The following is a 27,575-nucleotide window of genomic DNA, read 5'->3' on the forward strand; positions in this document are numbered from 1 at the left end:
TTGATTTACAAATGTATAAATGATTGAAATAGACACAGGCTACAATAGCTGCTTAGACGTTATTATGCCAGCGTTCAATTGGGCATAATCCATTAGGATTAAAGCTCTCCATTTTTTTTTTTTTTGCTTTGTTTTTTATTTTATTTATTAACTAAAGGAAAAGCTACTTCTTTTATAGCAGTCTATTTAATAGCACTTATTTTTACCTGTTTTCTTCCCAGGATGGAAGGCTTCGGGTGAATGATCAACTGATAGCAGTAAATGGAGAATCCCTGTTGGGCAAGACAAACCAAGATGCCATGGAAACCCTAAGAAGGTCTATGTCTACTGAAGGCAATAAACGAGGAATGATCCAGCTTATTGTTGCAAGGAGAATAAGCAAGTGCAGTGAGGTAAAAATTGCAAAAAAGTACTAGCATCTGAGATTGTAATAAAACTACATTTCTGTCCTAATTTTGGACAAAGGGTGTTAGGTTCCAGGACCTTACCTCAAAAGACCATAAATTATCTTTGCTTGTTGTGGTTTTATTATTTTGTAGGTGGATTGTGATTTGTGTTCTTAATTCTTGTGATCAACATATTCCTAAGCGGATATTAATACTCCTATTGCCAACTCAGCAGGAAACACTGGGATCTCAAAAGCCCCTTTAGCTGAATTTTTTCTTGAAACCAGGGTCACATCTTCCTTCTCAGAGCCAACAGTTTCTCTTCTAGTTGGCAGAGTTATACCTGGGAGGTGAATCATGCAGAGAAACAGTTGCTTATTCATTTGTTTATCTAAAATGGGATGCCTCTTACAAAGTCCCTAGTAGGAAACAGTCTTTCTTTCTCCCATCCTTTCTTTTTTTTTTTTTTAAGACAGGATCTCACTGTGTTGACCACGCTGCAGTTCAGTGTTGTGGTCACAGCTCAATGCAGCCTCCATCTTCTGGGCTCAAGAGATCCTCCTGCCTCAGTCTGCAAAGTCCTGGGATTACAGGCATGTGCCATAGCACATGGCCCATAGTCTGGCTTTCTTAGATGATGGTGTTCTCTTGTGAGATTATCAATAGCGTATACCTCCCTGTCTTTCTTCAGTCCCCATTTTCTCTTTCTCTATGGGATTGAGTCTCTTCTCTTTGAATGCCTCCTTTTTCAGTGATCTGTATTGCATTATACTCTGCTTGTTCTAAATGTATGTTGCAGTTTGGAATTAGGAGTGAGGAGAACACAGAGCATCCTCTCTTGAAGGATAGGATCATCTATTTTCCCAAATATGGAAAAACATATTTGTTGTATAATAGGACATTTGAAAGTTAAAAATAAATTATATGTAGACTTGATAATATTGGAGCTTGAAAAAAGCAAAATTTCATGGATCCATTATAAATTATGTGCCATCTGTAGAAAATAGGTCAGACTAGCCCGTGTGCAAAATGAGCTATTGAAAATGTGGAGTTTTTCTTAAATCAATGTTCAGATTCCCACATTTTAAGATCAACTAAGATAAAATGATTAGCGAATAATACAAACGGAAAATGATACCTAAATTTTTTAAGTGATTTTCTTAATTTTTAAACTTCTGTTTAATAAACATATAAAGCAAACTTTTCAGGTTGCAGTGACCACTCATCTGAACCTATGATACAAGCATATTTTACAAAGAAAATATACTCTTGAGCTCAGCTGGTAGTCAATATAGAGGTGACGTATTCTGAAAGATCACTGACCACTGAATTATTTTGTTATTTGTATTTGCCAAATGTAGAATGAGTTAACAGTAATCAACAAATGAATTTCCATATCAAGAGAACAACGTAACCTTAACTAAAAAATCTCAGAATGGAGAAGAGTGGGACATAAAAACATTCATTTGTGTAAGATAAATATAAAAGCTAATCCCTCACAGTAGGATACTGGACTGGTATTTTCCTCTCTTCCCTCCCTCCTGGACTAATGGAATAATAGTTTTTACTCATTGCAAAATCATTAGCTGATCCTTTAACTTAAGTCCCACAAAGCACTATGTGAAAATGTCTCAACTTCAGTTTACAAAACATATCATTCTCTATTACGCCTTTTTCTTTTGGCCGCCTGAATACTTTCCCATTCCACAGGACAGTTTTCATTCCATAGATACTTACTGAGCATCTTATGTATATCCGAAAATGTGTTAGATCCTAGGGACATAGCAGTGAATAAGACAGATGGCATGCATTCTACTGGACGACATATCACCTTCGTCTTTTAGAGACCAACTAAAATTTTTAACACCTTCTCAACGTTTTCCTTCACAGAAAACATTGAATGCTGTAGGAGGACTTAAAATGCAGAAATGGACTGAAGATCAGTGTCCTACTTTTATCTGATTCAGATTATCCCTGTTGTTCCCCCCAAAGAGTGACAAAGTAAACCTGTACCAGCCTGAAAATGTTTTGATAAAAGCACTGATTTTATTCCCTCTTGTCCTGTAAGAGACATGAAATTGGAATCCCCTTGAAATATCTCTGTGTCTTATTCACTTCTCCATATTAGTTTGTGTGAATGAATACGATTTAAGTAAGGAAACAGCTGCAATAGACAGTAATAGACTTTAATATTCAATATCCCTTTTGGTATTTTCATACATTGCTGGTTATTACTATTTCTTAGGACAGCATAAGCTTATAAAGCAATTATATAAAAAAAAATCTTATGAGTACTGTGCTATCTTTGTAATACTAGCAAGAAGCCTTTTGTACTGATAGGGTTTAACTAAAGAATTACATGAAGACAGAAGATCTCAATTCAGCTTCCCATAAGGCATAAGACAGGATTTTTCTGCTGTTGTACTTATGTATTACCTTTGGAAAACCTTCTCCTTTGCACACTGGGAGGATATGTGTAAATTATTTGACAGTAAATATTGATATAAGCATAGGACATCACGTTGTCCTGAACAAATCTCAAGCCAGAATAATGTGCTGAGTTTTCTTTCTAGGTCTTTTAATCAGCCGTATAGTCCAGTCTTTGCCAATCAGAAAACTGTATTTTGCTATCTCATCTTTAAATCCAAGGTTTGCATATTTAATTTCAAGTTAGGGAAGGTAAGAATGTGTAAAAGAAAATCTTTTGTTCTTTGTCACATTTTTCTTTCTCTTATACATGGAAGTGCTGTGTATTAATATGTCTTCTTTATTTTTCATTTTTGTAGAGACAGGGTCTTGCTATGTTGTCCAGGCTGTTCTCCAGCTCCTGGCCTCAGGCTGCCAAAGTGCCGAGATTTCAGGCATGAGCCACCTCACCTGGTCCAGTATGTTTTCTTTGAATTTATTTGTCAGCTCCCTTCACTAGTTATTATGTTAAAGCTCTGTATTTCCCTAACATTAGTCCTGACAAGACACATTGGAGACATTCTCTGGGAGCTATTTCTTAGCCTGTTTTGCTTGGCCTTTCAGGAATCTGCAGGCACTATCTCATTCTCAAAGTGTCTCCTATCTACTGCCTCTAGTTTTCTGCTACCATACTCTGGGTCTTCTCTAAAGTTTCCTCTTTTCTGCCTGTTCTTTCATTGTTCCTGTCTCTCAAAGTTCCTCGGGGTCTGTTGTCTGTTTTGATGGTTGTGTTTTTTTTTTTTTTTTTTTTTTTTTTTTTTTTTTTTGAGACGGAGTCTCGCTCTGTCGCCCAGGCTGGAGTGCAGTGGCGCGATCTCGGCTCACTACAACCTCTGCCTCCTGGGTTCAAGCGATTCTCCAGCTTCAGCTTCCTGAGTAGCTGGGATTACAGACGTGCACCATACCCAGCTAATTTTTTGTGTTTTTAGTAGAGATGGGGTTTCACCATGTTGGTCAGGCTGGTCTCAAACTCCTGACCTCGTGATCTGCCCACCTCAGCCTCCCAAAGTGCTGGGATTACAGGCGTGAGTCACTGCACCCTTCCAGGTCTCTTTGTTTTTAACTCTGCTCATACTCCCTAGCTGATCTCCACTCCCTGGTCCTCTGAAACCACTTGTTAGGATGAATACCATCATCCTCTTTCTAGCTCACAACTCCACTCTGGCACCAGATCCCTCTGTCTACCTGCCTAGGGAAATATTTCCTGCTATGTCTTATGGGCACCTAATTCACAAGGGACCACATTCTTTCTGTTGTAGAAGGCAGAGATCTGGGGTCACCCAAATGACCCTCTCAATGCTGTCATTATGCCTGTTGCCTATTGCCTGTTGCCTCTACCTCTAGAATTTCCCTCTATTCTTTTTTGGAGACAGAGTCTCACTGTCTTGCTCTGTCGCCTAGGCTAGAGTGCAGTGGTGCAGTCTCAGCTCACTGTAGCCTCAACTTCCCGTGCTCCTGCAATGCAGCCACCTGTCTCCCTAGTAGCTGGGACCACAGGCGTGCACCACGGCACTCAACTAATTTTTTCTTTAAAGACGGGATCTCACTATGTTGCCCAGGATGATTTTCAACTCCTGGGCTCAAGTAATCCTTTGGCCTCAGCTTCCCAAAGTGCTGAAATTATATCTGTGAGCCACTGCGCCTGGCCAAAAATCTCTCTTCCCTCAGCTGCTCCCCTCTCTCCCCTCTGCCACTGCCTGAGTCCCGACCTCATCCTCTCACCAGGCTCACTGCTGCAGCTCCCTGAGGGGTTTCTCTGCAATCAGGCTTTCTCCCTCATTCCATTCTCTGCACTGCAGTCAGGCAAATTTTTCTACAAAACACATTGATCATGTCAGTCCCTGCTGAAACCCCTTTGGGAGCCTTCCACGTCTCCAGGATCAACCAGTCTCCATTGTGGGCCCACTGGGACATGCCTGATTGTCATCGGTGCCCTACAGCCCCTGCAGCACCTCTGCTCCAGCTACTCAGTGTTTCTGGTAATTTCTCAGACATGGGATGCTCTTTCACACCTCTAGGTCTTCCACTTGCGTCCATCTGCCCCTCATCCTAGCAAAGACTTACACAGTCTTTCATTTTCCATTTTCTCTTCCAAAGTATTTTCATAGCCCCATGTACTCCCCTCCACCCAGCAGCTGTCACACTATTGTGGTTTCCTCTTTGATTTTCTTTTGCTGGAATTGTGGATTCTGAGACTGCCAGGACTTGATCCATCTACCACTTTCCTGTGTATCCATTGCTGGTATCCAACCCAGGCCTGACCCATCAGCACAGGCTGAATGATGAAGAGCAACCCTGGAGAGTCTGGCTTTTTAAAATTTTTTTTTTTTGAGATGAAATCTCGCTCTGTCACCCAGGCTGGAGTGCAGTGGCGCCATCTTGGCTCACCACAAGCTCTGCCTCCCAGGTTCACACCATTCTCCTGCCTCAGCCTTCCAAGCAGCTGGGACTATAGGCACACACCACCATCTGGCATTTTTTTTTTTTTTTTTTTTTTTTTAAAGAAAAAGAGGTCTTGTTAGTGTTAGAAACTGAAATTCCAAAGTCACCCTCAGATAAGGCAAACAAGATGAATTTGGGGGCAGTAATTCTTATTTCCTTTGCTTTCTTTCTTTCCATAGATCTAATAGTCTCATCTAGCTACACTTAAAAACATTGTATGAGCAATCATTGTTTGTTTTCTTTTTCCTTTCTTCAAAGAAAAAGAGATGGCTTCCCATTGTTTAAATCCCTTAAAGGATGGTTTCACTTTTTTAGAGAAAAACTGAGTCCTGGCATTCTTTTCCATTGTTTCAGTTTTGGAATATACAAAGCAAGAAGAGAAAAATTGTTTTCACTTACTCCAAAGGACACATTTGTTGAAGACTTTTAAACAAGGCTGGAGGGAATGGAAGGAAATACCAGGCATCATTCCTTGAGTGTTGAAAATAGCCTCCATATGAGAATTATGCTGATTTTTAAATATTTTAAGGAAATTAATATTTGTAGAAATTACTGTAATTTAACATAGCTTTCAGGTATTTTATTATATCCATGTTAGAAGTGATTTTATATAAAGCTTTTTCTTAGTGCCAGTAGAGAATATCTCCAGGTGAGCTTTCTGTCTTAGACCTCAAATTAGGGGATTTAGTCATCAAGGACTTCTTTAAAAATGAATTCGTTCTCTAGGCTTAATCCTCTTAGAATGGGAAAGGTATGTTAGAATAGGAAAGGGGCCAAAGGTATCATTTATGGATCTCTTCATTTTCTGTATTAAGAAATAAATGCAAAGAGGTCAAATGATTTGCTTTAATGGCTGTAAGGCCAACATAGGTGGCAAAGTAATTTAGAAGGAAAATGTCTGTTTCTCTTACACAAGTGAGTGGATCTAATTGACTGTGATTGTGTTGTTCAGGCGCTTTATATCCCAGTTGCATTGGGAAGTAGTGTACAATAAAAGCACGGGCTTTTTACAATCTGATGTAATCAGTGAAATTCTGGTTCTGCCATGTGCTGACTTGAGGAGCTCACCTCACATTTCTGATTCTTGCCATTGCCCTCATGGGGATGTGAAGGAAAATAAATGTGGTCCTGCTTGAAAAGAGAATGTGAAACTGTACCCTAAATCTTCCTTCACTCTCCTCGAAAACTAAAATCTGTCTTTTCATTAGTTGCTTTATGTTCACCTGTCCTCTGGAAGCTAGTATTTTCCAGAATGTATATTTGTAATCTAGGTTAAATGTCTTTTAATTTCAACATCATGCTATGTCCTCAGTTTTAACAGCCTATTTCCACATAATGTAGTGTGTTTTAAGGAAAATATGACTCACTCACTTTTAGGAATGAATTTATTAATCTATTCTGCTAGTGCCTGCTCTACGCTAGGCATTGGGGATAAAATACAACATGCTAAAAAAACGCTGAAATATTGAATGATATGATCTTGCCAATCACCAGTGAGAATCCAGTTTTAGGTTTGCTGAAGGGGGTTAAGGCCATTCCAATATGAACTTTTCAGTGTTTCTAGTGGAGATGGTGGGATACGTTTTCTTTAGGTGAAGGACACTATTTGACTTGCTGATGCATACTTACAACAAACGGAGATTTTATTAAGCCCTGCAGATAAATTCACATGAATTTTCATTATTCACTTAGCTTATTATTTCCTTTGGGATAGTGACCACAACATGAAATAAAGGCCTGTTCAAAGTTAAAAATAAGATTTTTTTTGACCTGTGGTAATATATTTCCAAGTTACTGTAGCAAAAAACAATATCACTTTACACTCCCACGAGTGTGGGTTATCTTGCTGCAACCTAAAGCTATTTTTGTTCTTTAATAGGTAGAAAGACTTTCCTTGGGATGGAACCGAGGGGCCAAATAGCCACTGCTACAGGGTACTGTATTTAGTTGGAGTGAAGAAAATTTTTCCATGTTAAACCACAAATACACAACAAAATGAAAATTGCAGTTGTGCTTACTTTGGTTTCTCCTAATGAAGCTTAATTTTTTTCCCCCCTGAGATGGAGTCTGTCTCTGTTGCCCAGACTGGAGTGCAGTGGCACGATCTCGGCTCACTGCAACCTCTGCCTCCTGGGTTCAAGCAATTCTCTGCCTCAGCCTCCCAAGTAGCTGGAATTACGGGTGCCCACCACCACACCCAGCTAATTTTTGTATTTTTAGTAGAGACAGTGTTTCACCATGTTGGTCAGGCTGATCTTGAACTCCTGACCTCATGATCCACCTGTCTCGGCCTCCCAAAGTGCTGGGATTACAGGCGTGAGCCACTGCAGCCAACTGAAGCTTAATTTTAGTAAGGTTTCAATATAAGGAACCTGCAAGGGTGTGAGAGTAGCCAGGGGAGCAGAGGCCAGCCATTCTCCCAGGACCAGGGGTTGCCTCTCTTCCTCAGTGCCACTGGTGCCCCCTCCAACATTTCCTAAGCTGGTGTTCTTGCAACAGCAAAAAATCACCAAAAGATTTAAAACAAAACTGTAACCCCAATCAGTTTTTTTTAAAAGAAATTAAAAGCCATTGTATCTTCTGTTAAATATTTATGTAGTCAACTATTGATGTCTTCATTTAAATCTGTCTTTTGAGATGCAAATTAAACATGGGTAGAGAGGTAGGGGAGGTGGAGAATCTTTCCCATGAAAATGTTCAAGTGCTTGATTTTTTTTCTGAATAGACGTCTTACTGTTTTTCTTTAGAAAACATGCATGTACTACTTTTTAACGGAATTTTTATTTGGCTTTATAAAATTTTAAAATAGCCTTTTGGGATATTTAGGGATTTCTCAAGAAGTTTTATAAAGGTTTTATCATGTAGAACATTGCAGCATTATACAGTTCAATTAAATACATTTTTCAGGCAAGCTTCAAGATATGTTGTCTGTCTTTTGATAAATTGTTTTAGAGTCTTATGTAGCAAGTCTTTATGTAGGTATACTTTTTAGTGTGTGTGTTCATTGAAAAGCCATACTTGTTTTCAATGGTATAGGGTATTCGTTTTATTAGCTTTTTTTTTTTTTTTAAAGCTTCTCCAGAGTCTTGTGGAATTTAGGCATTACATTATTTTAGAAACTGTTCTTTTATTTCTTTACATCAGAGACCTTGAATATTTAATATACTTTTCAGTAAAGCTGTCAGTTGTAATCTACAATTTAAAAAAAAAAAAAACCTAATAAAACAAATCCTCATTTCACAATTTAAACCTTATTGAGTCTAATTCACTAGAGCTGCAAGTTTATTATTCTCCTGCAGTTTGACGTGCCTCCAGTTGTAATTGTGTTGACCCTTCAATGCATTAAATCTCCCCAGTGCTTATCAAACTGGGAGAGATAAGTCTACAATTCGGAACTTCATTAAATATCTCATTTATATTAAACAGATGATAGCTTCTAACAGAAATAATAATTTGTTCAGCTGAAGGATGTGCGACAGTTGTGATTTCATGTGTGAGATGAGCGCTTTCTCTCTTGCTGTGCTGTGTGGTGCTGCCCTCCTGCCCACTCCCCGACATTGGCCCTCCTTGACTGGCTAACACCAAAGTATCATATCATCCTTGTGGCGAACTTCAGAGCCTGCATCGTGAGGATTGTAGTTAAATGTACTTTGTTCTTCCTTAAAACAGATTTTTTTGAAGGCCTTACTAACGTGAATTTCTTACTCATATTATTTTTATGTAAAATATGACTTATCAGACACAGCTAACTGTTTAAAGAAATGCCCCATACCATTTTAATATATTTTAATTTTAATTTATTGTCATATATTCATTGCTTATTTATTAGATTGTATATGTTTTTGAAATCCTCTTTGTGTGCTTTATTAGAATATTTGGTCCCGATTTTCATATTGTTCTGCACACTACTAAAGTGATTATTGCAGCTGCTGTCTTAAACATTACAGTAAGATAATACCATGATTATTCTTAATTTCTGGCAGGAGGAATTTAAAATCAGTGTGTTGTTCAAGACACCTGAGCTGATAAATAGAGTCTGTAGGTCTTGTAGAGTAGGTAATAATTCCACCAGCACACATGGAAAAATGTGTGCTAATTGTTAGATGTATTTACACACCGTAAGTATAAGATCTGTAGCTACATTGCAGCTTCCATTCTGATAAAGCACGCCTTTTATAGAGTAACATCTAGTAAAGAATTCTGAATTACACTGTAACTTAAATTGACTTAAACAGACACTAACAGTCAAGTTCGAAAAATAAACAGCAAGCTCTGATTTTTAAAAAGCCTTAAATATACATATTTTCCCCCCAGTGGTTGAAATCTGACAGAACTTCATGGGAGGCATGGTATAAAGTGGCACAGAAAGGTGGTCATTAGGCAGAGCTGTCATCACAAATTATTTTGGTACAGGGTGAAAAGTTCTAGTTCATTTGGTACCCTGTTGGATAGAGGCCTTGGGCAAGTTGTTACAATTCCCCCATGCTGCTCATGGGCCTCCAGGTACTGATTTTTCTTTGCCCCCACCCCCCTTACTCTGTAGCTAAAGTCACCTGGGAGCCCCCCTGGACCTGAGCTGCCCGTTGAAACAGCGTTGGATGATAGAGAACGAAGAATTTCCCATTCCCTCTACAGTGGGATTGAGGGGCTTGATGAATCGCCTAGCAGAAATGCTGCCCTCAGTAGGATAATGGGTGAGTCAGGTAAAACTCTGTTTATCACATCTTATTTTGATGCTTTCATTGGTTTACTGAGAGGTTATTAGTGTAATATTAATGTAAATAAAAATATAATGTTTTCAAGACAAAGGAGAACAGGTTTATTAAAATCATTCAGGAAGTGTTCATGTGAAGAGGTAAATCAACCCATTGATTTAAGTGACTTTTAGATCCTGTAACATGAGGAAAGAACCGAAAAGAAAGGGATCATATGGAAATGTTTTCCAGTGATCAAGATATTCTTTACTTACTTGAAATAATAAGTGAAACTATGTTTAAAAAGAAATAAAAATGTAATGGTTTATGGCAAGAAGGATTCAAAAGTTACATATCATTCACAATGGTACTGCCTGGAGGGGGAGAAAAAATATGTATATATAGATATATGCACACATATGTAAAATATTCACATGTATTTGATTTGTGTTTAATAGGATGTTACTGTATTTTAATTGTATTTTACTTTTCCGAAGCCTTAGTTTTAAAATCCCGAAACTAGTCTTCTGCATCCTTTGTTTGGATTCAGTACCATCCTATTTGCATGGCCCCAGTGGGTAATGAGGTTATTAGCACTTGCTTTGCAGCAGTTCAGCTTTCTACTAACAGATCCGGTTAATAAAGACTTGCTTTGCCACAGGAGTGGTTGGATTTACTGAGTTGCTCATCTTGGGATTAGCTTGTGAGAGTTTTCAAATTTAAAACACAAGAAGTCATTTTGATTAAAGTAACACCTGACATAAAACACTTTTATTACTGGTATATTTTACAAGGCTTTCATTTAAAGTAAAACCCTAAATTTAACTCTATTTCGAGTACATTTAATGCAGATTTGGTATAATTCAAGTTTCCATTATGGAGCCTCATTGAAACAGTAATTTATTCATCAGTGGGTGTTTATGGAAAGTCTGCTATTGGCAAGACATTGTGTGTATACTTTTGCTGTAGATACAAAGATGAGTAAGAAGCAATCTCTGCCTTCAAAGAACTTTCTACTGGGCATCATCAAAAACATACATAAACATGTCTAGTAGAATTGTCTGTTTTTCTTCCTCTAATCTCTCTAGCTTTCTAATTTAGAAAAATTGCTGAATATGTAATTTCTTGTCTTGCTACTTGTGGAACTTAGACAAGCCAGCTTTCTGGTTTTACTTTGTCAGCATTTTTCTTTTTACCTGCTTGGCATAAGTGAACATCAGGGAAGAGTGCCACACCTGTTGGGTTGAACACCTGTAGGTGAAAGGCTTTGTACATAGTTTCTCACTTTTAAATCTTTGCTTATTACTTACCACTCTCTTCACTGCTGTTGGTTTTTCCGTACTTTCTTGGCTTTGATATAAAACTTTATCTTTGTTAAATTATTTTTTATTGATGAAATTTCAGTCCCCTTTAGAGAGAAAGAGTGTGCATGTGTCCCTAGATAATGTGTGCACACAAAGTGATATGCTGTAATTTCCCCTTTATTATAGGAACATAGGACTTGCCATACTGAATCAGACCATTGGTCCACCAGTTCCTGTAACCTGCGTCCTGCCTCCAATCCCTGATGCTTCAGAGGAAGGCGAAAAACTAAAACTAAAACTCAAACCAAAAAAAATCCCTAAATTCAGCTAGTGACCTTTTGAAATGCTGTATATATGAGTTGAAGAGTCATTCATTTTCTTCCTAGTCTGTTGCCCTGATTTTGTTAGCTACAGCTTTATTAGTCTTCTTCGGTTTGCATTATACTTGACATTGTTTCCTCTTCCTTCTGCTAGATATGTAATGAACTCTTAATACTCCAGATGCTTCCCTGGGCCAGTAACTTCTCTCCCAGTTCTGTGTTTTGTGATGTGTAATCCCTTTTACCACTTTGGGCTGGGGGTGACAAATGCATTACTATTTAAAGGTAGGCTAAGTTGATGTTTCTGTGATTTGAATATTTTCTTAAGATAATTTTTTACAATTTGTACCAGAAACTAGGGATTCTAAATAGTTTTACCCTGACAAGTGTATATGCGTATTTTGATTCATCTTGTGTTTTACAAATCTGAAAATTCCTCACTCTTTGTCAGTCCTTATTCTAATACCATTGGCCATAATAATCAAATGCTATTTGTGATATAGTTACCACTTAAAGTTAGAAATCCTGTTCAAGATGTTACCTTGCAACAGAACACCCAAACAGGGCATTAGGAGGGGTATGGGGCACAAAATTTAAGAAACTTGACAAATCACAGTTTCTGAACCAAAATTTGGATGTATGTTTTTCTGAGTCATGAATTCCATAGTTCCAAAGACATTAGAACATTGGATTTCCATTCATCTAAACCAATAACAACAGTATTTATTGAATTGCACATTATCTAGGCGTGTGGAAATTCCTCAGACTGTTTGGTTAATGATTGTCTTCTAAATGTTTGGAATCACTCCTGTGTAGACATTAGTGGAGGTGAAGGTATTTATTTCATGATCTGCTATGATACAAAAAGAACTCTGTATTGAAATTCTGGCTCATTACCTTAGGGAGTTATTAATTTTGTGTTAACAGGTTGAATTTTCATATGGAATAATCCCCTGTGTAGGACTCTAGGCTGCAGGGAGCTTTGAGGCTTTATGATGCATTCCTTTGTGAACACATCCGTGGAGAAAGGCTTTTAAAAGCTATACCCCAAAAGGAAGAGCTTCTAGAGTTGGAAGGATGTCAGATGCCATCAGTCACACTTTCCCACTTAACAGATGAAGGAACTAAGTCCTGATATCCCAGGATGTTTTTTGTTTTACTTGTTTTTGGCTATTTCCTTTTTCTAAAAATAGCCTTCCCCAGGGTAATGCTGAGATCTTCATTCTTTATTAGTATCAATTTATAATTATCTACATCTGTAAGCAGATATTCGAAAGTCTCCGTATCTTATTCTATCCTGGCACCCATGGTGACTAAAAATATCAAAGACATTAAATCTTTGAAAACAGGCTTCAAACCACGTACTCCAACCGACTTACCTTGTATGTCGGGGAGTTATGGAGCAAATAAATTAAGTAACTTGACAAAAGCTACACACTTTCTGTATTTCTGAACCAAAATTTGGACGCATGCTTTTCTTTATCATGAGTCACACCTGATTAGGATTTCCTTAGCTTTTATTGGGGTCAGCCAGGATTGTAACCAAAGGCCAGATTTCTCTGTCATCTCTTTTGACAGAATTCCCACTAATAGTCCTGAACATTTATCAGAAAGTAATCTGTAGTGGGCCTGCCTGCATAGGATTCTTCCTTTGAAAAGCCTTAATTTTTCTAATGGTTGGTCTCTCTTAACTAACAATCAGAAACAGCAACAAGGCAGCTGGGCACAGTGGCTCATGCCTGTAATCCCAAAACTTTGGGAGGCCCAGGCAGGTGGATCACCTGAGGTCAGGAGTTCAAGACTAGCCCGGCCAACATGTGAAACCCTGTCTCTACAAAAAATACAAAAATTAGCCGGATGTGGTGGTACACACCTGTAGTCCCACCTACTGGGGAGGCTGAGGCAGGAGAATCGCTTAAACCCGGGAGGCAGAGTTTGCATTGAGCTGAAATCGCACCACAGCACTCCAGCCTGGGCAACAGAGTGAGACTCCATCTCAAAAAAACAAAACCAAACAAAACAAAAAACAGCAACAAGGATGATCAGCATAACTAATTTAACCAGCACATCCATTTCATACAAGACATCACACGTTGTCATTTGTAAGCCTGGGACTTTAACTTTTTCTCAACTTTTTTAGCTGAATAATTTTTCTTTTTAAAACAAAACTGAAATCTGTTGTATCCATTTTAGAATTTATCTCAGTAGTTTGTATATTCATATATATGTGGTGAGTTTAAGAAGACATTATATTTAGAACATTTTTATCTTGTTAGCAATTTGACATAGAAAAATGGAACATTAATGTTTTTATTGTGAGTCATGTCACTGGCACGATTTTCCTCTAGTATCATATGTGGTGTTACCTTCTATGTAAATTTGCCAATGAATAAATGTTTAGTGAACAAACATTTTGTATTTCCTTGTTTCACTCCTCTACAAGATACTGACTAGTTTACTTAGTTTGTAGGTCACTAGTTAACTAGTTGAAGAAAGAGGAAAGTTTACCTATCAAAAATAAATTGAAGCCTTCTCAAGTCATAGAAGGTTTCACATTTATGATGTGCCAACTACTAGCAAACATAATTAAGGGATCATTGTATTGTCTTGGTGGAGCTTAGTAGAATATGTAGTTAAGTTTTTTAGCTGTCCGTTACCCTGGTATAATCTTGGAGCCATAACCCAAAACTATATTCCTGGCAAGCATGTTAAGAAGCAGAAAATAGAAATTTTCAAATCTTGTGAAATGTTAGCCTTTCAAATCATGGGTGAGAAAAAAAAATGCTAAATTATTTTCTTACTATGAGGAAGATTTCTTGCCATTTATTTATGTATACAATATTGTATCACAACAGTTAAGGTACAATATTTCTTCTCAGAACAACAGATTACCAAAAAAAAAAAAATCATATGCACCTTTCAGTGTTCCATATTGCTTATTAGGCCATCTCTCAGAATATATTGTGTAAAACCAGGAGTTTTAGTTTTGTGTTTAAAAATGAATGCACTATGATTATACTGTAATATTTCCTTTCAAAAATTTTACCCGTGTGGGGACTTGGTATTTAATATTGTGACATGCTTCATCAGTGGTGAGTTGTCCATTGGGGTAACTGGTTTTATAATTCTGTATGCTTTGAAGAAAAAAGTATGTCTTGAGAAGGAAACATTTCTTTGGCTAATAGTGCTAGAAAGTCCTATCTTATTGAAGAATATTACTTTTGCTGAACAGGTTTCTATCCTAATATTCTAACACTGTATTAGAAATAAATGAGTAATTTGAATTCAGGTAAGGGAAATGGCTAAGTATTACATTTTATTTACATTTTTATCATTAGCATTTATATAAAGCTGTTAATTTTCGTAGTTTGTCAAAATGGGTGCATTTGAAATCAAAGTAGAAAGTTTTTCTTGGTAACATGCTGAGAAGAGGTTTCGGTGAACTTACAGTATTACTACACTAGTGAAGTTGATGTTAAATGAGGAATGCAGTTGAAATCTCCAGCAAGTTTACTTTTTGTGAGTTATCCTGAAAAGATGTAGCAATTTAAATAAATTCTGTTCCTTTGCTGAAATGTCTAGAACAATACAATACAGACTTTTAAAAAATCCTTCAAGCTTGTGTATGCCATCCCAACATCCTCAGTCATGGCCTGAAAAACCTCTGGCCACTCAGCTCCTAATTTTTTGCATCAAGATCACTCCAGGTGTCTCTCTAGGCTTTGTTTCCGGTGATACTCATCTTTTAAGTGTCACCTGACTGCCCCATGGACTTTTCTCCATCATGCATTTAATAATGATATTGCTGATATCTAAAATAAATGTCATCATTTCTTCTGGCAGAAAAGATAATATTGACCATTTAAAACCTAATTCTGATGTTAATTTTGTCAAGATTTCCAGCACTTTCTACCCGCAGTGACCCAGGCAATTACAACACAAGTGAATGGCTTTGGGGTCATCTCTCACACCACCATACAATTATCACTACTTGTAATTCTTTCTCCTTCACTAGGGCATACACCCTTTAAGGACAGAGACTATGTCTTGCAGTACGTGCTCTGTGGCAATTGCTCAATGAATGAATGAATGAATGAATGAACAATGCAAGTTAGTGGGGCTTCTTTGTAAATTTCCTGGTAAAATTTTTCAAAAGACATTCACAGTTTAGAATGTGTGTAGTGTTTTCACATTAGAAGACATTTGAGAGAGTATCTTTGGCTTTAGGAAACTTAAAACCAGAAAAATTGCATGCATTGCCCTGAGCTATACAGTTGTAGCGTCAGAGGTAATAATAGACTCGAGGTCTCTGTTTGGCAATCATTTATGAAAAATAAATGTGCTAAATTCTGTTTTGTTCTACCAGGCTGAGCAGATACGTGGAAAGTTAGACATTTACTAATATAGCAAAGTATTAAAATTAATAGATGTAACACTTTGATCGATGTCTAGAATTTCTCTTCTTTTTTCACTGGACAGGTAAATACCAGCTGTCCCCTACAGTGAATATGCCCCAAGATGACACTGTCATTATAGAAGATGACAGGTTGCCAGTGCTTCCTCCACATCTCTCTGACCAGTCCTCTTCCAGCTCGCATGATGATGTGGGGTTCGTGACGGCAGATGCTGGTACTTGGGCCAAGGCTGCAATCAGTGATTCAGCCGACTGGTAAGCTCATCGTCCAGGGTTGGAAAACATGAATTAATTACAGTCGCATCTTATGTTTAAGTGGCTTACCACTAAATACAGTTAATCATTTTTTTAATAGCCATGCTCTGTCTTCATGGTTTTTTACACTTAATTATCACTCTTTTAATAAAAGATTTTGCCCCAACCCTGTAAATTTAATTGTTTTAGCCTTCAAGAGCTACAGTTAGTAATGTAACCAAAACAACAACAGAACTACTACCAAACAAAAAACCATGCTCATTTGTTTTTCAGTTTCACTATTTATGGTTTATTTCACATCTGTGTTAATTTGATGCATTGTTTTTCAATTAAATTCTTGTCATCTCCCTAAATCAATTCCAACAATTAGATAACTTTGCACAACTAACAGTTGATGTGTTCTAAGAGTGGGAGGAGGCTTTTTTTTAAGTGTGTGTTTTTTGTTTTTATTTTTTTCCAGAGTACTATAACCATACTGTTTAAAACGCTTTGTAATTGCTTTTAACATAGTGACTTCTGGGGCACTCCCTGCTAATTTTTTTTTCCTGTGTCTTTCAAAATAGAAGAAAGCATTTGATACTACTGAGCCAATGTGTGGCTCATGAATGCAGATGTATGTCTTAATGTTTATGCCTAGTAATTATATACATCAATAAGCAAAAGCAAAGCTCCTCTTGGGGACGACCTCACAAGGTTGTAGTGATAATTAACACAAACCATGTGAAGTATTGTACCAGAATTTTCTCATTGCCCTTTCTCTGGGGTCTTTTATGAATATATCAGCAAAATCATATTTAAATGTTATGGTGTTGTTTCTTCACTACTTAGCCATTCCTGCTTCCTACTGTCTTTCTGGCTTGTGTCAACATTAATATTAGATAGGAGGTGTCTGGGGGACTGGCATTTATTTGCGTTAACATTTTTAGTAATGATCTTAACAAAGTGAACCACGCCCCCCTGTCCTCTTCCCTGACTCTCCACATGAACACACAAAATACAGTTCATTTATCTGTTAATTATGAAGATGTTCTCTTGGAATAAATCACACCTCTTATTTGGGACCTTGAAAAGTTCATCTCTAGCTTTTCATTTCTTTCTTTTTTAATTCTCTTTTTGAAAACACAGGATTTAAAAATAGAACTACACTCAAACCTGCATGATAATGGCCCATCTTTGAATGAGGTTTTTGGTTAAACATAGAAGGGATGACTACAATATAAAGTAAAAACCCATTTGAAATCTGCAGATGCTGTTACATTGACTGCTGTGTCTGATATCTCTTTCTGAAAATGAAAGTAACAACAGAGAAAGCAAGAATTAGATAGACGCAATATTCATCTTAGGGACAAAAGCCTTTAAATCTCTACCATGATGAGAAATTGTGGAGGTGGTCATAGTCTTTGGGGTCTTATAAAGCAGTATATTAGTGAAAATAGATAAATAACTAGAAGGGATAGATTGTGGCATTAATTTCCCTAAGGGGGATTTGCAAAAATGGTGAGGACTTATATAATTTTGCTGTGGGGAATGTGGGGCAAAGAAAATAATATGAATGAAGGGTTATCCAAACAAGAATGGCAGCTGTTCTGAATCACAGCAGAAAATGCAGGCATTTCCAGCCTCACAATATCTTCCCTAATCCTTGATGAAAATGTTATAAAAACAAAAGGCCAATAAGACAGGATTAATAACTGGAATTTTAATAACATTAGGGGTCAAGATATGGTTACATTCTTTAAAGAATCAGCTGTCATTCCTGCAATCTAACTTGTTAAATATTCCAGTGTACTGTTTATTGTGTCTGAAATTAGTTTAATGGGAATATTGATAGGGAAGAATTAATTTTGTCATAATTTAAGAGTATTTAGTTGTTTTAAGACTCTTACTAATGCACAAACTCATTTGACATTTTAAGTTGTATCTGCAGTTCACTGCACAGTTGTCGAAGGGTACATCAAATGGCTAAACTTATTTGTTTGCTTATAGAATAAACTGTTTTCAATCCATTAATCGATTGAAAGAACATTAATAATGTGTTTCTGGGGGAAAGGAAATAACAGCAAATTCTAATCTTAATGGCAACATGATTTTAGAGGATATAAAATTAAAGATGCACCAGTACATGGTTTTCAGGCAAGATTGGCAGTGACAATTTGTATTTCTTTGAAAAATCTTTTACCAACGATTTCTACTAACACTGTATTTCAAATGCATTCTGTTCACAAGTTTGGTGCAGTATTGGAGTTCAGGTTTTAAATTATTCCAGAAAAGGTAAAAATAATTGGTCAGCATGTACAGAGTGACTGAAGAGATCCACTGACAATATATAAAAGAATTATTGGAAATGTATTATTTAGAGTTTGCTGCTGCAAGATTGTGTCATATTAGTTATCATATGGGTTTTAATTTTTTACTTCTAGAAGTATGTTTTTTTTCACTTGGGTGCATGTGCTCTCATCTTTATAAGCCATTTACACCAAAGCATAGTAGTATATGAAGAGGCATCTGAGGGTAGGTGTCTGTCATCATAATTTGTATTACTTTGATAATATGAGATAGTCTTCATTGGGTGATGACTGACTTGTTTAGTAGTTAGCAATTTACATGGGGTTTTCACCTTAGGTTGCTGAATTCTCTCATTAGCTTTTTAAGTGGGTGAGACAACTATTCTCCTTATTGAATATATTAATACATAATGAGCTGAAAACATTTCAAGTCACCCTACCCAGTGGCGTGGCTTTTGCCTGCGATCTTACTTTTCACACTTTTAGCATAGTTCTTTAAGAGCCAACTCTCATTTCATGCACAGTAAATTGCAGCTAAATTTCTGATGTACATCCAAAGGTTGACTGTCTTTTTACTAGTATGGATGATAATTCTTATAAGGCCATAAAGGGTTACAAAAGCTTGCTTCCATCAGAAGCATGAGGAAGACTATCATAAGCTCAGCTGACAGTGGAAGGAGTCCTGGGCATTTTTAGTGTGCTCAGTTAGCTGTAGAGGGATGTTCTCTCACCTGACCAGATAGATAAGGTGGCTAGACCTGATATAGTAGAGCTAGTATACTTACTTACCCAATGTGCCCAGCACAGAGAAAACCCTTTTCATATTATGAACTGTGGCTAGAACACCTTATAGCACTTTAGAATGTGTTCACAGATTTTTACAAACAGGAGTGATTCTGGGACATCTTCCATTGGAGGAACACTTCAGAAGGCATCCCATTACCAGGGATTTGCCATATGCTTCCTTATCATCCCCACTTGAGCCACTGTGTTGGTGTCACCAAAATCAAATGTTATCTAAACTTAGTCATGTTCTTCCTGACTCTCATATACTGTTTTTTCACTCATCTGTGCATCCTCAGCCTCTGTTTCATGCTTCTGGTATAGTATTTTTCTTGTGAGCTCATAGAGTACAGGGATCTTTCTTATCTGTTATTTGGACCTATGTCTGGTACAAATAACAGTGCCTTAATCAGAATAGGTTCTAATCAGTGTTTGTTCAATTGATTTATTTGTTGATTTAATATTTCAGAGAAACTGCAGCCTTATGAAATGGCATGCCATAATGACATATTTTTTCTTTCCTTAAAACACAACATAAAAGGTAAATAGGAAGGCTAGAATATACTCTTTTTGAAATTTCTATTTAATTACAACTTATATGGTCACTTGTTCGCTGCTAGTATTTGTATATAATATATGACAGGTTTCCTGAAAAATTCAGTCGTTCCAATATCAGGCTCATTTTTTATAGTCACCTTGAAATAATTCTGTATTGTCGAACAGAGTGAAGAAGCAGGAAAGTAGAGAAGGAGGAAATTTACATGGAGAAAGAGTTACTCTAAATGTTAAATTAATTTTGTATTTTTCTATCACCTTCTATACAGCCGCAGTTTTTTTTTAGTGGACTGTATTTGTGTTATTTATTTCAATTTTTCTTGAGGAATATATATATATATATATATATATATATATATATATATATATATATTCACATTTGCAGGTATGTATGAACCTCCCTAAAATGAATGTCTGCTATTTTTAGTAAATATTTTTATGTTTATATTTTTCTTCACTCCAGCTCTTTGAGTCCAGATGTTGATCCAGTTCTTGCTTTTCAACGAGAAGGATTTGGACGTCAGAGTATGTCAGAAAAACGCACAAAGCAATTTTCAGATGCCAGTCAATTGGATTTCGTTAAAACACGAAAATCAAAAAGCATGGATTTAGGTAGTGAGTACAATCTCCATGAATCTTTATCTAAATAAGGTTTAAATGCTTTCAGGATAAAATTGATGGTCCCAAACAGATGTCTGTTTACTTTGAGAAAATAAATGTGAAATGTGGCAATTTGGCAAAAATTAGTTTTTCTCCCAGTTTGAGATAACGATATTACTCATAAGTGGCATGTTTACATAATATGCAATATGTTAGTATATATGTTTTCTTAAGAGAATGGAAACAAACACATATGCATATCATGCTATGTCCATGTATCTTTATTTTACACAATGAAATGTGTTAACACTTTGGCTATTTAAAACCAGTTTCATTGAAATTGTATTAGGTTGGTGGTGGGATTTTTCAACTAGAAGTGAAAATTTTGGAGAGAAACCATTATCTCAATCCATGTCTGGAATTTGGATGATGTCTTCCTTTCATTGCTGTTCTTCAAGGTTTATTTATTGGAAACTTTCATGTTTTGATAATTAAGGCATTTAATCAAAGTAATAATTTGAGAGTATTTCTTACAGAAAGTATTTAAGAGCAAATGAGAGGAGGAAAATAATCATAGTTGTTCAAACACCAATCAGGTGTGTCTCTTTAAATCCAAATCCACCAAAAAAAAAGTAAAATAATTATATCTATACACTGAATGATTTAAAAACTTTGTTAATCAACTGTAACTTATGCTGTTCTCTGGTGGCTGTTTGTATTCCAAGACTAAAAGCATTAATTTATCATATGCATAAAGAAAAATTTGATGATGCATTGCCTTGGCTAATTATGATATGCTAACATATAACACACATGTCTGTGAAATGAAATGACTGGCATATTGCATGGAGACACTGCTTTTTTTTCCTCCTTTTTTGATTATGAATGTTTGCTTGATGTTTCATAGTATTTGCATGAAATATTAGCTGAGGATCATCACCTAACTGAAAAGATCTGGGAATGGTGGAAGCATGATGGGCTATGGGAACTAACTGGGCTAACCATTATACATTTACCTTTTAACAGTAGCTGACGAGACTAAACTCAATACAGTGGATGACCAGAAAGCAGGTAAGAATGGACAGTTAGACTGTTGCCATAGAAACCATGGCCTACAGAGCTTATCCCAATTATAGAGCTGCCAATCATATGCCATGTAAACATACATATTCCAGTCTTACACAGATGTTTTCATTGTGAGAAATCAAATTACATAAGAAATATTTTCTGTTAGTAGAAATTTATCAGTGGTGTACTTACTAAATAGGAATATAATTTACTGCTTCAAAAAGGCTAGAAACAACCTAGATTTTCTTAATTATATTCATGTAAAGATGTTTTATCCCAATTTTTAAAAAGTCAAAATCCTGCAAACATGATCTGTTATGGTAGAATCCTAGGTTTTAAGTCACCTATGTGATGTCTAGGTTAACATCCAAAGTGATTCTCAGAGTGGTGATTTTGATTTGAAAGATAGTAGTGCCAATATAAATATTTTTCATTGTAGGACAATGTCCGGTGTTGCTATCATTAGTCATTCAGAAAGACTTATTCTTTTTATTGATGCTGGAATTAGCTTATAGTTAACGTGACATTGTATTAGACTATATAATGCATATGGCTTCGTATCTTAACTTTGTGAGCTTGTTCTAAATTCATTACTTCTAAAATATTGCTAAATTGTTCCATAGAAACAATGGATTATATTGAATTGGGATTGTATTTTAGTCATCGATTTTGCTTTTTATGTTATTATTGTATGACAGTAATCACAGGAAAGTCTTTTAAGTATAGTTAATGTGCTTTGTATAATTGACCATTTATGACATAAGTTTGGAATACTGTTTTAATCCGTATCCAGTATGATGTAGTTACACTACTTAGCACTAATTAGCTTCAATTTGCCTTTTTAACCTGCAGCAGTAAATTAGTTTTAGCTTGCTTAAAAAATGTGTATCCCACATATATATGTAAAAATTATTGTGGACATGGTTGGAGTTATATTCTGTGGAGTGTAAGATAGGTCGTAAAAAATACATCTAATAAATCATAAGATTAACTGTATTGCGAGGCAATTAACTGTAGCCTTAGCCCTTACTGAGTTGCTTGTTGTTCTTATGAAACCTAAAGTTTATTGAATCAGTGCTAAAGAGAAATGTTATGGGATAGTTCACATATGTGAAATAGTAGTTTTTAGAGTTAGCAGTATTCTGTACTTTTCAAGCAATAACCCCGATCTGAGTAAATAGTCATAAAAACCAAATTGAGCTGCTCAGGTTAAAGGACCTGACTTCATATACAATGTCAGTTAGGTAAAATAAGAAAAATACCTAATTTAACCAACTCACAGCTACTATAAGGAAAAGGACAGTTTATTGTGATCTACAACATAATGATATACAAGTTATAACTCAATGCATTAGATAACTTTCATGGAAAGTCATTACATAAGTTTCAAGGCAGATTGTATAGTCTAATCAAAAATCAGACTGTGCTTTTGTGTTTTCAAGTGTTAGATTCTAGAGAAAAAGATTTTTTTTTTTTTTGCACTTTGTGCAGTCTATTCTACCAAATTAAATTAGGAAATCTTGGGGCAAAAAGTTGTTACAAAGATATCAAAATACTTGGTCTGTTGATTTTACATCTAAATGAATAAAATACCTAAAGTAGATATTTTATTATGTCCCTGTCCTCTAATATTAGATGGTGAAAAGATTTTCACTTATCTTTCTTTCGTCACTTCACTTGACTTGAGTTTTCAAGAAAGATTATGATTTTACAGATTAGTCCAAAGGTTTTTGGGAGAATCATAGTGGCATTTTAGCATTGAGCATCTGTCTAACCTAGCCATAAGCCTTTCATCATGAAAATTGAATTACATTTCCCTCTGTCGCTTGCAAAAGACCTCCCTCCCTCCCTTCCTTCCTCCCTCTCCCTCTCCCTCTCCCGGCAACAGGGATATTACTAAGGAGGAATAAAAACCAGATCTAGGAAAATAGTATGATTATGATTTCCCTCTTTTTTTTTTTTCCAGATTTAGGAATCTTGTATTATATTTTGGGGATAAATATTTCTCCCCAAATTATAACAAGGGAGAACAGGTATAAGAGAATTGGATTTCTAATTGTTTCATTCTTGAAATATAAAGATTAGCAAAGTATGATAATGACCTGAAAGATTTGTGTAAAGTAAGAGCTTAAAATATTGTTTTAAAATTAAGACAAAAGATACTGATTTTTATGGTGTAGATAAAAACACTCTTTTGCATATATTTTACATACAGAAAGACTTTTTCAATTTTCATTACTAGTAAAATGCTAAGTTTATATTGTTAGGGAATCCTTTTAATTTTTTTCTAAAGGCACTTGACTGAATCAGTGTATTAGGGATTTTAATAACTTCATTGAGAAATCCTAACATATCATTCAAAACCTTTGTTATAGTTTCTTGGTCAAATATAGTACTAAAATGTATGTTGCTCATGTTATAAATCGAAAGTTAGCAAGCTCTTTCTGTAAAGGAACAGATGGTAAATATTTTAGGTCTCTGTTGCAGCTTTTACATTCTACCATTGTTGAATGAAAGTAGCCATAGACAATATGTAAATACATGGGCATGGCTGTGTTCCAGTAAAATTTTCAACATTTGACTCTCCGTTTGCTGATCTGTGTTACAGATTCAGGAGTTGTAGATAATTGACATTTTGTATAATTTTTTTTATTATAAAAGTTTTCATCTATACATAAGTATACAGAGAGTAGTTGATTGACCTTCCACAAACTCAGGACCCACCATCCACAATGATCAACATTTTGCCAAAAGGTTATTTCAGAATGTTTTCAATTTAGGGAAACGAATAGGTAGGTAAGCTCTGAATAGAACTTACACAATTATCATTTATTGAAATATACTTTGACCATTGTTTTTCTTTCCAAGTTTGCCTGTAGGGACACTCAATTTTAATGAACACTAATGCCATTCCTGAAATTCATTATTTAAGTTCTTATTGCTCTCAGTACACTAAGTAAAATCTCAGCTAACTTTACATAAAGAAAAGCTTAATATATATAAATGGTGTTTTTTATGAGAATTCTTTCTGGAAGCATGAAATCTTTATTCATGATATATACTCCCATACAAATACATACACACATACACATATCCTTAATAAACCCAAGAAAGCACCAAATATTTGCCTAATACGTGTTTATAGAACCCAAATATAGCTGGTAAATTATGAAAATTGATAGGCATTTATTCACAAAAAGATCTTCCCAGTGCAAATTCTAGGAACTATAAAGGTAAATATCCCTGCCCAGGAATGATCTTTTCCCATTCTTTTTGATTCCTTGATTTCTTATTATGTAGGTTTTTGGAACAAAATTCATTTTCCTTGCCGTGACATGACTCTTATGAGTAATTTAGAAAATGCAGTTGTCAAAAATTGTAGTGCTACCCAGAGAAAAAGTAAGATTGATCTCATTGAAAGAAATAAATCTCATGAACTTTTGTCACAAAATAAAGAAATACAGACAAACCTGCATTGAGAAAGCTAAATATGACATCTTTTTATTTGCAGCACAACAGTTTGTGGATTACTATTTCTTCATTAGAATCATGTGTTTGCCTTCCTGTTTGTGCTACATTTTAAACATATCTATTCTTACCTAAAACAGCTTCATTTAACCTCAATGAATCTTAAAACGTTAATTTTTGTTTTGAGTCTTTCAGTGTAATTTTAAATGTATTTAATTTTCTGAGCTGTGAAAAGCCTGTGTCACAACTGTTTGTCTTCTGGGTAATAACATGATCAACATATGGGCTGATGACCCCATGCAGAGATAAACTATTTTGTTTCTCCTACCCTCTATTTTTTTCACCTGTCTTTTTAATAGTATACATGAATAACCAGTTCTATAACCTGGATTGCCCATTGGTGGTGCAGAGCTGGCATTTCAGTCATCCAGAAGCTAAATTAGTCTACCTTTGAGTGTCAGGTCAGGCAGTGATAGATGAGGCTGTCTTACCTGGTTAAAGAAATCAGTTTTGATTGCCTTCCACAGCTTGGCACTATTGGTATTATTTCGGGTCCTTCTGCCCTAGATCCTCAGGAAATAGAGCCAAATTTTTAATTCCCGGAATTTGTCCCTGTCATCCTCATGAAATGTTCTTGTTAATTGCTAAGTTGTCTTCTTTCCATCACCTGTTTTTCAAACGTATTATTCCCAGGCCTAGAGCTAGAAGTACTCATATCCAGTCTCTCCTTTTTTATTTCCCTCTGGGAGAGAGCCCTTACATACTCTGTTTCTGTTCAAAGCTTGTGTTACTCTTTCTATGGAATATCTATATTTCCCAGGGTTGGGTTTCTACCTGCTGCCAGGTTGCCCTAATTGTTTTGGTGACATGTCAGCCCCCGTGGTCTTACTCCTTATTCAGTGTTGTAAGTCTGCACTTCAGCAAGGAAGAGACTTGACAGAGCACATTGATGTCCATGTCTAACTTCTGTTCTAAGTAATTTTAAATTGCCAAAAAAAAGTTTTAATTAAGTGCAAAACTTATTCTTGGTTGTTTACCTTATCCTTCTTCTCATCTTCCCTTGCTTTTCAAAGGAGCTTTCAGGTTATTCTGGTTCTTTTAGATTATTTCTATTACTGGAGGAAAACGATTTGACAACAGTTTCACCTGTTGAAATTTTTTTAAAAAGTAATGACTTAGAGGTTTTCCTAATGCAAAGAGAGAAAATAGACCAAGTCTAATATAAATTTGGGGAAAATAAAAATTAGCAACTATTGCTTCATTTATTCTTTGTCTTTTCCATCCACATTCCAGAACTCATCATTGAGTAAATAATTGTTATGTACCTGAAGTTTTCCACAGTGCATATTCAGGTACATAACTTTCACTAATTCACACTAACACTTTTTTTTGTAAACCTCCCAGGTTCTCCCAGCAGAGATGTGGGTCCTTCCCTGGGTCTGAAAAAGTCAAGCTCATTAGAGAGTCTGCAGACCGCAGTTGCCGAGGTGACTTTGAATGGGGATATTCCTTTCCATCGCCCACGGCCGCGGATAATCAGAGGCAGGGGATGCAATGAGAGCTTCAGAGCTGCCATCGACAAATCTTATGATAAACCCATGGTAGATGATGATGATGAAGGCATGGAGACCTGTAAGTTTATAATGGCTGAACGAATAACAATTAAAATGACTCTATTTCTTAAAGTGAGCTCCAGGGAGCCCTGGGGGTTTCCTAAGACTCTTCAGGGGAATCTCTGAGATCTCTGAGGTCTAATAATCTCTTGTTTCATAATAAGAAGATGATATTATTTGCCCTTTACTCACATTCTTTTATAAGTATACATTGGGGTTTTCTGGAGGCCACATGTCATGTGATACTGCATTAGATTGAATGCAGAAGCAGATATGAGAATCCGTCTTATAGGCCAATATTAAACTAAAAATTTTGCAAAAATATTTAACAGTGCCATTGTTCTCACTTCTTTTGGAATATATGTATTTTTTGGTAAAAATGTAATTTTTGTTAACACGAAGCTGCTTGTTTTTAAAAAGTAATATTTTCAAACTTTCCTGGTTTTAATTCAGTACATGTTGCTAGATATAATCCACATACAAAAAGGTTATTTAGAGTGCTTAATAATTTTTGGGGGTGTAAAGTCATCCTGAGATCAAAATGTTTGAAAACCACTGCTTTGTTAGTATCCCTAATAGGATGTCTCCATTGAATGTCTGTAATAATCTGTGATCTTAAAAACACGTTTTTGTTTTGCTTTCAGGAATTACTCTTGCTTTCCTATAACTAGCAAGCTATATTTGTGTGTGTATATTTTGAAATTGTAAAATATTTAAAACCAAGATTATTAAAAGTCAAAGGTTAATATGAATGTTTTCCATGCTTTATTGAAGAAAAAATAAATTTATAGATAGGTACAAATATATCCTTCCAGAGAATTAAACATTTATTATATTAAAGTAACCATTCTATTAAAAAATAATGGAAAAACTCTACTGATATATTTACTAAGAAGCAAAATGGCTTAGGAGTCCTAATAGT

The 27,575-nt window shown here is 35.8% G+C and overlaps 1 protein-coding gene across 28 annotated transcripts in view; it reads left to right on the plus strand.

Annotated features, from left to right (window-relative positions):
- The window catches only part of PARD3 (par-3 family cell polarity regulator), a 725,699-nt gene that overhangs the window by 475,341 nt on the left and 222,783 nt on the right, over window positions 1-27,575 (plus strand). For 10 of the 28 annotated variants that reach the window (XM_033209505.1, XM_033209496.1, XM_033209499.1 and 7 more), the window contains 6 exons: window positions 222-392; window positions 9,838-9,997; window positions 16,092-16,281; window positions 20,368-20,519; window positions 21,531-21,575; window positions 26,445-26,672. In XM_033209505.1, the coding sequence (XP_033065396.1) occupies window positions 222-392; window positions 9,838-9,997; window positions 16,092-16,281; window positions 20,368-20,519; window positions 21,531-21,575; window positions 26,445-26,672 (946 nt within the window). The remainder of the gene's footprint in view (window positions 1-221; window positions 393-9,837; window positions 9,998-16,091; window positions 16,282-20,367; window positions 20,520-21,530; window positions 21,576-26,444; window positions 26,673-27,575) is intronic. The other 18 variants (XM_033209510.1, XM_033209525.1, XM_033209498.1 and 15 more) reach the window with 7 other exon arrangements.

Source organism: Trachypithecus francoisi, unplaced genomic scaffold, assembly GCF_009764315.1.
Source record: "Trachypithecus francoisi isolate TF-2019V2 unplaced genomic scaffold, Tfra_2.0 Lachesis_group9, whole genome shotgun sequence".
Taxonomy (NCBI): Eukaryota; Metazoa; Chordata; class Mammalia; order Primates; family Cercopithecidae; genus Trachypithecus; species Trachypithecus francoisi.